Source organism: Bactrocera dorsalis, chromosome 3 (genome assembly GCF_023373825.1).
Source record: "Bactrocera dorsalis isolate Fly_Bdor chromosome 3, ASM2337382v1, whole genome shotgun sequence".
NCBI lineage: Eukaryota > Metazoa > Arthropoda > Insecta > Diptera > Tephritidae > Bactrocera > Bactrocera dorsalis.
The window spans coordinates 21,178,349-21,190,067 of NC_064305.1; the positions used below are offsets into that span (position 1 = coordinate 21,178,349).

The 11,719-nt window shown below is 29.6% G+C and overlaps 1 protein-coding gene across 4 annotated transcripts in view; it reads left to right on the forward strand.

The window, feature by feature from the left end:
• The window catches only part of LOC115066545 (uncharacterized), a 262,539-nt gene extending 259,002 nt beyond the window's left edge, over positions 1 to 3,537 (forward strand). For all 4 annotated transcript variants that reach the window (XM_049452176.1, XM_049452175.1, XM_049452177.1 and 1 more), the window contains 2 exons: positions 1,770 to 1,948; positions 2,019 to 3,537. In XM_049452176.1, coding sequence (XP_049308133.1) covers positions 1,770 to 1,948; positions 2,019 to 2,366 — 527 coding nt within the window. In that variant the 3' untranslated portion in view covers positions 2,367 to 3,537. The remainder of the gene's footprint in view (positions 1 to 1,769; positions 1,949 to 2,018) is intronic.
• The last annotated feature ends 8,182 nt before the right edge of the window (positions 3,538 to 11,719 follow it).

The window sequence follows — 11,719 nt, forward strand, 5'->3', positions numbered from 1 at the left end:
TCGGAGTTATGCTTCTTCAGTTAAGCGAATTGAAGTGAAACTTTCTTTGAAACACTTGTGGCGTGAGTCGACTTCGTTTCCACAAAGAAAAATCGTTATTCAGAGTATTATTATTTTATTTGCATATATAATGGGTGATCAATTTCGAAGTTCCCTACTTTTTTAAAGAAATATACAGAAACTTCAAATTTAATGGAGAATATTTATTATCATTCGAAAGAACATTCTTTTGGCTATTGAGAGAAGTTCGTCTACTTGGATCACCCATTATAAACTTATGTAAAGAAATTTAACTAAATTTTTTAAATAGCACCATTCTACACATAATACCCTTCAACATAGCCAGTAAATGCATTGCTGCGAAGGTTGCTAGCAGACTCCGGAAAACTGAACACAATAAGGGTCCCAGGGAGCGACATTCGTAAATCCTTTTGCTGCGGAGCCTATTCCAAGAGTTTTTTAATCCTGAGCTCCATCTTGTTTCGAAGATCAACTTCTTCCAATTGCGGCCATAAAAACTTAGTTTTCATCGATCAGTGTATACCGCTCTCCATTGCAGTGGCGATGTCACCAGCTTCGTTTTGAAAAAAGTAGTTAATGAATAATTGGTGGATTTGCTTCTCCCCAGAATCGACAGTTTTGTTTATTTAAAGTACCCACTCAGATGAAAGTGAGATTCATCGGTAAAGATGATTTTCTTAAAAAATTTTTATCATTTTGAAATTGTTCTGAGGCAAAATTAGCAGATTTACGACGTTTACGGTAGTTCAATGTCTTCATTTCTTGAGTGAGAACAGTATCATATAGATGTAAGCCCAAATCATTTCTAAAACCTTGCCAAGTTTTGGTTTGAGACAATTCCAATTCTTGAGAATCGACGAGTTGTGGTTGGCCGCTATACAAGCTATGAGTTCGCTGACAATGAATGTAAAGCTAGCCAAGGAATACCTGATCTCATTAGCCATAGCATCAAACTACTTCCATATTAAACTTGTTTAGAAGCCTGGCCGTAGCAGAATCGTTCCAAATTGTAAAGCCGATGAGATAGCAAAAAGGCAACCTTACCCGAATTCCTCCTATGAGCTCAAAACACATTGGCCAAGCACTTGTGGAGTTACAAAAGCCTTCTGGCTGAGAGTGGAAGTTCCACAAAAGATGCAAGGACCTGCCAAGTCTTTACAAGGTTCATGTGGCCGCAATGATAGCTATCCTAACTGTACACTGTCCCTCTGGCACCCACACGGAGAGGCTAAAGATTGTGAAGAACACAATTAAGTAAGATGAGGTAGAAACTTCTACACACTGTTTCCTCCTCTTTCTTGTTTTCTCCAGATAGACGGTTCCATACTTTTTACGAATCCGGATAATTGGCTAGAATTGATATTAGCCGCTTCAATAAATTTGTAGCTGGCCCTAAAGACATACGTACCTAGAATTTCTTGGCATTATAATGAACAGGCGTGTCTTTCCAAAAAAGAGTACTCGAAACGTCTAGTCATAGACTAGTATAATCAAACTATTCAACAGTTTAAACTGTAGTCTGTGTTTCAAAAACTCTATTCGCGCAATAAAAGCTCTATTAAATTGGATAAAAGCTCAAATTATTGACTTCTAAATGAAGTTTTCCTAAACTAAATTTTATTGCAAATATATCTATATCTACATATTTATAAATATATATATTTAGTAATTAAAATAATTAATTAATTGAGTACTATAATATAACTGAAACTTTTCAATAATAAAAATTCCTCTCTTCTATTTTCTAGGCTCTCCCACCGTTGTGGCACGCAATTCCACACCAGTCGCCTACCCCGGATCGCCGCTGCATTTAGCCGTTGAATTCTGTGCCAATCCACCCGCGCATGCCGCGCGCTGGCTGCACGGCGATCGAGTCTACACGCCCGGCAATCAATATGGCAGCACTGTGCTGGCCTACGGCGTAACGGTAAATTTAATATACATACATATAATTCTAAAACAAAGCTAACAAAAATATTTCTCTGTTTAACTTACAGGACCTGCCCACGCCGTACTGCAAGGAGGCGCGGCTCACCTACGTCAGCATGCACGAGCGCGTGCCGCGCACTTTCTACTTCATCGTTTCGTCGCCCGGTGGCGTGGCCGAGGCGACATTCAAGGTCAACTTTACGATGCGTTATCGCGCCGTCTCCAACACAGTGGACGATGAGGAGGAAGAGCTGAGCGAGCCCGAGGAGATACACTTCCCGGTGTTCGGTGCGGGTGCGGCGGCGCGTAGTGCGCGTCAGCAGCTTGACGGCGCCGGCGCTTTAGCGTGCATACTTGCGGCATTTGTGCTGCTGCTGTGCAATGAGCGCGCGCATAGTAGGCGTGGCTGGAGTTAGGTGGTGTGTGTTAATTACGTTTGGGTTTTTTTGTAATATTTTTCGTTTTTGTTTTTTATTCATTTCTAACTAACGCAACTTCAAAACTAGCTTGTAATGCCAACTGTATGTCTAGAGAGCGAGAGAGAGAGTATTAGCGAATACTATAAAATCAAATTACTACTAACGTCTAACTATATATACATACACATATATATTTATATATATATGACTATGCTAGAATATCCTAAACCATTACTAAATAAGCGTATATTTGAGCAAAAACGAAGAGAAAAACTTGAAATTTTCCAAAATGATTATGTGTGCTATCCTATCCTAAACTAAACTAAACTATATTGTATACATACTGCATACCCCAACTATCACATACATGCATGCTTAGTTAACTAAGTACATACTTAAGTACATTATATACTAGCATTGAACTATGTAGCTCAAAACAAAAAACCAAAAAATGCATAACTTAATCCCCTTCCACTAGCCAAGTGTAACTACTTTAGTAACTACTTACAACCTAGCACTTGCTAACTACATTATATGGTACATACATACATTACCTAGTTAAGTAACGACTTCGGCAATTAGTTTTCTAAGGTTGCGGCAAATCGTTTTTTGGTTTTTAGGCTACCACACTAACTATCAACCTACGAATGTACTTACTACTAGTTGCGTAAACAAATAAATGTTCTTTTATTACTCTAACGCAGCGGTATTGAGCAAATAGTCTGCTGCGCGCCAAAAAGTGTGCTAAGCATTATGTTTATATCAAACTTTGTACGTACATCATTTGCATACAGTTACAAGCCGTTATAAAATAACGCTTCGCCTATTAGTTATTAATTGCTTCAATGTACAGCTTATGCATTTTCTAAGCATAGTTTTAGGCTGCCGAGTTTTGTGTGAGGTATGTTACTATACATATAGTAGCGCCTGTGCTCTGGAAGGAGACTTTAGTATAACGAAGTTGCTGCCAAATTAAACTAAGTAGTGTAAAAATTAGTTTTTAAACTGTTTTAGTTATAACTTAGAAAAAAATATTAAAAATGCTTAACCGCAACAAGCTGTATTAATTTTAGAAATATTTTTTGAATTAAAAGTTTAAAATTTTGATATTTCCAAAAAATAAAAATATTCACTATTCTGCATGAATTTCGAAAATATTTTTCGAAAAAAATTCTCGATAAATTAAAAAAAAGTGTTTCGAGAAAAAATTTTGCATTTCCAAAAAAAAAAAAATATTTTTCTATTCAGTATAAAATTTAAAAATATTTTACTAATTAAAAATTTTAACTTTCGAAATTGTGTGAATTTTATAAATATTTTTCGAGTAAAAAAATTCAAAATGATTTTTGAAAAAGTTTTTCGAGAAGAAATTTGACATTCCAAAAAAAATTTGTTTATTATATAAATTTTTCGAATTAAAAAATTTAAATTTCGAAATTTCCAAAAATTTTAATTTCGAAGTTCTTCTATATGAATCTCAAAAGTAATTTTCAACCAAAAATTGTAAGTTTCCAAACAAAAAATAATTTTTTATTCTGCATAAATTTAAAAATATTTGTCCAATCAAAAATTGTAAATTTCGAAATTCCTTTAAAATGTTTTAAATTTCGAAAAATTTTATATATAACAATTTCAAAATTAAAAAAAAAAAAAAAATTTCTTTGTGCATAAATTTAAAAATATTTTTCGAAATATAAATTTTAAATTTCGATTAACAAAAAAAAATAATAATAATTTATTATATGTGCATGAACTTTAAAATTATTTTGAAAATAAAAATTTTGGAATTTCGACATATGCCGAAGCTTTTATTTATTACAACTACGAAGTTTCCAAAACAAAATAACTTATTATTCTGTATGAATTTTAAAAACATTTTTCAAATCAGAAATTTTCAATATTGATATTTCCACAAAAAAAATATTATTACTCGGTATGAGTTTTAAAAATATTTTTCGAATCAAACTTTTTCAATTTCGAAATTGTTCTGCATGAGTTTCAAAAATGTTTTCCGTGTAAAAAAATTTTGTACGAATCTCAAAAATGTTTTCCGAAAAAGTTTTAAGTTTCCAAAAAAAAAAATATTCTTGTATATTTTAAAAATTATAGTAAATTAAAAAAAAAAATTGAAATTTCGAAAAAAGTTTATTTACACTTTGATTGAATTTTAAAAATAACTTTCAAATCAAAAATTTTCAATTTCGAAATTATCAAAAAAAAACGAAATTACCGGAAAAATATTATTTTATTACATTTTTCGAATCAAAAATTTTAATTTTCGAAATTTCTAAAAAAAAATTTTTGCCATTCTGCATTAATTTTAAAAATATATTTCGAATTAAAAATTTTAAGTTTCGAAATGAACATGAATTTTAAAAATATTTTTAAATCGAAAAATTTTGAAATTTCCAAAAAAAAATGTATTATTCTGTACGAATTTAAAATATTTTTTCGATTCAATTTTTTTTTTTTTTAATTTTGAAGTTTCCAAACATAATTATTTTATTTTCTTTATGAATCTTTAAACTATTTGTCGAATTAAAAATTTCTAATTTCAAAATTTCCCCAAAAAAAATTTTATTTATTACGCCATATGCACTTTAGAATTATTTTCAAATCAAATACATATTTGAATTTTCCCAAAAAGAGTATTAAAGTTTTATATCTAATTATATGCCAATTACTCTTAAAAACTTGTAAATTCCTTTATTTACACTTTCTAGAAGTGTTGATAACCTTCTACAATAATTATTACCGAAAGCTAATATAAAAAATTTTCTCAATTTAAAATATTTTACGTGAAAAAAAAAATTATTCTATAATTGTTTTAAAATCTGAATACTTTTTTAATAATAATTTTAGTTATAATAATATTGTCGACTTAATTTTCCAAACCCCTTCAAAATTTTCAAAAACAATTTTTTCTTCAATATTATTCCCACTTTTTTCAAAAGCTTTTGTAAAAAACCCGTAAATTACTATAACTCCATATACTTAAGTTCACTTTGTAAATATATTTGCCTCGAAAGCGAAATGAAAAAGTTTTAAAGTTAACCGCGTGTAATGTGTAAAAAATTAGATTAAAAAAGAGATAATTGCAAATTAAAATATTAATAAACGTTGAGTTCCTTTTTGGAATGGTTATTTTTTAATTTTTATATGTAATAGTATTAAAGTAAAAATTGAGGAAAATAAAATTAAAATTAAACATTAAAAAGCAAAAAATAATTTAGCAACCGACTGATTTTTGTTAAAGCATTTTTTAGAATTGTGCGTTTGTAAATTACAACAAAAGTAAGTTTAATTTGGAAAAATATATAAAAAAACATAACATAATTTTAAGCGCATTTAAGAAAATTGCATACTTTTAGGCGTACAACAAATTATAATTATAGCAGTAATATTAGTGTATTTTGTATATAATAAGAAAATGTTATTTGTAATGTTATTGGTAAAAAGAAAAATAATAAATTCAAACGCAAAATGTGGTAAGAAATTCCTTCCAAGAAAATTGAATTTGATTTAATTGTTTAGGCTTAAAAAACATAAAAGAGAACATGAAAAAATAAAGAAAGAAGTGTGGAATATTGTACACATTTTTTAAAAACACAGGTGATGATAATTTTGGTTTTGCTTAATAATTACTTATTAATATAATTTTATTTTCCGAAGAAAGACAATTTTCTCACATAATAAAGGTGAGCTTTCATCACCGCACAATTTTGAAAGCTCTCAACAATTTATGTAAGCTTTCTAAGCTTTTAGCTTTTGAAAAATTTTTTCCACAAATATTGTGTTTTCAATGCTTCAGAAAGGTTTCAAAATTCTTAAAGAATTAGGATTGACTTTCGAGTTATATTCACACCTGAAAGCGCTAAAAATGCTAAAAATGTAAATACATATATTCAGCTAATTCTGCGCTAAATGTGTTTTAGTTACACTTTCTCAAGCTTTTATATTTTTTACATGAAAGCGTATTACAATATCTGAAAGTTTTTCATTTCAGAGAAATTTCATTCTATTTTTATCAGCTTGGATTATGGGTTAAAATTTATTTTTCTCGTTTTGCTGATGAAAGCTGTAAGCTGTTGGTATGGAAATGAGCTTAGACTTCATTTTCATTAAATTGGGTTTAGGGATTTAATTTATTTGCATATTATTTTTCTCGTTTTGATTCATTTGTTTTTGAAATAGCTTAAAAGGAAGTGAAAGCTGTCCGCTGCAAATTTTAAAGGATTTTGGATAGGATTTGATTAAAATTTCGTTTTCTCGTTTTGCCTTTGATGAAAGCTTTTATTTGTTAAATTAAAAGAGCTTTCACTTAATTTTCATTAGTTTTTTATTATGATTTAAGTTTATTTAAAAATAAATAAAAAGTACGTGAAAGCGGTACGCTGTTCATTTGAAAAACCTTACTCTTCATATTCATCAGTTTGGTAATAAAAGTAAATTAAAGCTGTACACTGTTTATTTGAAAGAGCTTTCACTTCATTTTAATCAGTTTGGTACAATGGTACAAGGGGTTAATTTTTTTTTTTTTTAATTTAATTTTTCCTCCTTTTGCTGATGAAAGCTTTCGTTTGTTTTAAAATAAGTGAAAAAGTTAGTGAAATCTGTACGCTGTTAATTTAAAAGAGCTTTCACTTTATTTTCATCACTTTGGTTATATGGGCTAAATTTCTTTAAATTTAATTTTTCCTCCTTTTGCTGATGAAAGCTTTCATTTGTTTTAAAATAAGTAAAAATTAAAATGAAATCTATACGCTGCCATTTTAAAAACAGCTTTCACTTTAGTTTCATCAGTTTCATTTAAAAACTCGTTTCATCGCTTTGCTGAAGAAAGTTTTCATTTGTTCGAGCATAAATTAAAAAATTATGAAAGCTGTGTGCAAAAGCTTTCTATAATTTTCTGTGCTCACCAACTTATAGTAAACATTTGAATTCCCTTAACTATTAAAAAATTAAAGCTTAAAATTCTACATTTTTTTATTTCTCAAAAATACATCAGTTTGAGTTACTTGAATACCATTTAGCGTAGAATGCTCTGAGAAAGTTTTGCACTAAAACCTCTTGAAAAATGCTGTGCTTAAGCTTCCTGAACTCAAGCCTTCACGTTTATTTGGAAAATATTAAATATGTGTGGAAAAAAAGTATGAGCTTTGGATTTATAATAAAAAATATCAAAAGTAAGCCCTCCAATTTTATAATTTTTTTTTATAATTTCTAAATAGTTACAAAAGTTCCAGAATTGTAAATAGAGGAAAAGGGTGCATTGCAGGATTGTGTTAAATGTTGTTTATGTCTAGCAAATAAGAAAATAAAAAGTATTTATTTTTATGATAAATGTGAATATAAACAGCAAAAGAAATAAAACTCCAAGCAAATGTTAAGTGTGGCAAAAATAATCTAGGGAAACCGCAAAAGTCATGTTTGTAGCAACAAGAAATTACTTTATGGGAAATTGTAAAAATATTTACTTAAGCAAAATAAGAACAAAACCTAACTGTAGTTAAAAGTAAGAGATAAGGAATACAAAAATTAAAAGAAAAACTTAAAACTGATTATTTGCCGTGAAAAAATTAACTTAAACCTATAGGTACACTGAGAAAAATTATGTAGGTTACTAAGAAAAAACAGCTGCTATTGTAAAATATTTCATAGGGAAAATATTGCAAATCTGATTTTATAAAATCAAACGATCAAAAGCTATTTAAAGCAATTGAAATATACTTACACATATATTTTTTTTGTATAATATGCGGTGCGCAACTATTTAAGAAACATGTAATATGGTTGGTTAAAAGTAGTTTTAAATCATTGCATAAATGTGTTAACAAATGATGTTGCAACAATATGATAAAAAATTAAAAAAAAGATATTATATATGAAACGCTTTTGTAATTAATTTCACACTTGAAAATATTATGGAGGAATAAGCCGAATGGTGGTATTTAAGCCACAAACAAAATAAAGAAAGGAGAAAGTCGTAATGCGGAGAGGAAGATGAAAACGGTAGTATTAGAAGCCATGACGAAGACAACAAGCTGGCTTAGCTTTTACTGAACACTGAAAGAAACAAGTAATAATTAATAAAAAATAAAAATAATTGCTTAAAAGCTCAAAAAGCGCTTTAAATAAGTTGAAAAGTTCCATTGAATGGCGAAAGCTTTTATTTAAAGAATTTTATGAGAATAAATTCTGCAAGTCTGGGAAAAGTTAAAGCTCTTTTAATGAAAGGTTGCTAGATTATGTAATTGCACTTAGTAGGGTGGTAAAAATTTTACGGCTTTGAACACTAAATGAGTGATATCTTCAGAAAAACGTCACTGGAAAAAATTTAACTCAATCCAAACTCAAAGCTTTCCAAAACTATATGTATATCTATTCTCTTGTTTAATAATAGTTACATTTTTGTAGGATTTAATTAAAAAAAATTACTTTGATGTTTAACAAAAACATTTGTAGTAAACACTTTACTCTATTTTGTTATCAAAAGCTCCAATGGCACTTTAATTTCTAGTCTAGTCTGTGACTTTAGCTAAATCTTTTAAATTATAACAAACTATTTTATTTTATAGCTGGGACTTTTCAGCAGTGAGTGCAAAAGCTCACTGGAATACAAAAATTGTATTTTTTTCACGCAACGTCTTAAAGCTTCGCCTGCAAGTCAAAGCTCTTACAATTTAATAGTAAAATTTTTCGAATTCGGAAGTTTACAGATGCACATCTAAAGTCCTCAACATAAGGAAAGCTCTCAATTCCCAAAAAAAGCTAATTGGAATACAATAATTTTTTATTGAACATTTAAAATCTTTGTATAAAGTGAAACTTGAAGTATTTTGGCGATGATTGAAAAAGCTCATTGGAATACAAAAAATAAATTCTTTCAAACAACGTCTTAGAGCTTCGGCTTCGGATTTTTATACCTAAGTTTTACATTGGAAAAGCTTTCATTTATGTGAAAAGATTTCTGTCAGTAAGTGAAAAAGCTCATAGGAATACAAAAACCTTCGCAATTAAATTTAGAGTTTTTATGCAGTGATATTAAAAGCTCATTGGAATACAATGATTATATTTTTATAGGATATTTTAAAACTTTGTATAAAGTGAAAGCTTTCATGATTTAATAATGGAATCGAAAATCTGAAACTCTCAACATTATGAAAGCTCTTGAACAAATTTGAAGATTTTTGCGACTTTTTTGCAATTAAAAAAGCTCATTGAAGTACAATAATTTAATTTTTTGTAGGATATTTTAAAGCTTTGTATAGAGGGAAAGCTTTCATAATTTAATAATTGACCATTTTTAGTTTCGAAGCTTGCAGTTTTACAGCTTGCAGTTGGAAATCTGAAGCTCTCAACATTATGAAAGCTTTCGCTTACAGGTGTTTGGTAAAAGCTAAAAGAGCTTGTGCGCAAACGTTAAACGGAATACAAACAAACGCCAATTTGAAGACATACAAAACAAGATGTTGATTATAGGTATTATGTAGATGTTAATGAAAAGCAAATGAATTCAAAATTCAAAATATTAAATAAAATTAAATGTGAGCATAAGTAGCTATTAATAACGTATAAGAAATAATAGATTTTAAGTACACAAAATTCAATGATGAAGACAACAAAAAGCTAGTCGTAATGTTAACTGATGGAAAAAAGAACAACAAAATAAATAATAAAAGCTGAAAATAACAAAATAAAATAAAATAATAATAAATTGAGTTGAATGAAAAATAACTTATTTACAATGCTTAATATTTAAGAATTATATTTAATAAAGAATTGTGCATATAAATAAAAATAATAACAAAAACAAAATACTAAAAGCGCAAAAAAATTAAAAAAATTGGGAAATAAAATGTTTTGGTATGCAAAAAAAAGCTAGAAAAAATACAAATACAGCAAACAGTAAGGCAGTAATAACAAAAATAACACTAAAAACAGCGCCGTTATAAAAGAAATAGATCGATTGCATTTAAATGGGGAAAAATAGCCAATTTAGACAAAAGAAAAGCCGAAAACTCATTGAAGCATCACCGTGCTTCACAGCCAACAGATGAATGAATGAGAAAGCAAAAACGAATGTTTCAAACAACTACAGAACATGAGTTAAATGAACCAACAAAAAGAAACACAAATTTAAATAAAAGACATGAAAAACAAATTCCACAGTGTTTTATTATTTCAGGCATTTAGGGATACCTAATGACTAGCAAACAAGAAAATCGATTTTCAATCAGCTTTTCACTTAAAGTTTTGACCACTGCGGTAGGGGTCTGCTGCACATCTGATCACGGTCTTGACTTGCTTTAGTGGTGACCGCTGTGGTCTATACAAATTTCTTTTACTCTCTCTTTTTATCTATTCTCTTTAAATCGCTGCTGGGCCTTGATAAAACATATAGCAACTTTTTCTCCTTTTACAATAGTAAGTAAGTACTGACAAATGAGTGCTATCAAATTTTCCATCGAAAACCTACCGCTAAGGGATATTTTTAATTTCTCCCTTACATAAAAAACCATTTGTAATTCGTATAGCAATGAGCATATGCACAGTGTTTATTTGTTTTGCATATGATTTTATATCTACTACTGTGTCCTTATTGGTGCTGCACACAATATTACGGAACTCATGCTATTAAAGCTCGCCGGTGGAACGCCGCCGCCTCTATTACCTATAATTTTTTATAGAGAATTATATATTTGTTTGCTTTACCCGAAGAAAACGCCATGTGTTCTTTAAATTTTAATTCGGAGACCAATATTACATTCCCTCCATTATGGTGAGTGATACCCTTTCTTTCACCTTCCTTGTGCTTATGAGTAAGACTTCCGTTTTCTGCTCGGCCAGCAATAAACTCATAGTAGCAAACCATTGATACAGACTATAAGTGCATTTCAAGCGGTGATCATTCCCTGTGGAGTAACTATCTCCTGTTTCCTAAATAGCACATTATAATATTTACGACATACTGGGGGATGCCTATTTCTTATAAAACTTGGATAATATTTGCTTATTTTGCGGTGTAATCCGTTGGCTTCTTGGATTAGTAACTCCAAGCGGTTTCTTACTATGCTTTCGTACACTTTACGAATCATGTCCAGCATGCACAAAGGTAGATAACATGAAGATTTTTTGGTGGCTTTGTTGGTTTTGGAAGTAAGCCCAAACGCTGTACTTTTCAAGGGTCGAGAAACACCTCTTCTATTATACATAAGTGGTACAGTTTGGCGAAAGAATTGGCACTTAGAGTCATTGCGTCTTTTAGGGCTCTATCTATCAATTCCGAGTGCTTTATAGTTTTTGATTTTTTTCGCAATTGTCCACATTTCACCTTTCGTGACCGAATG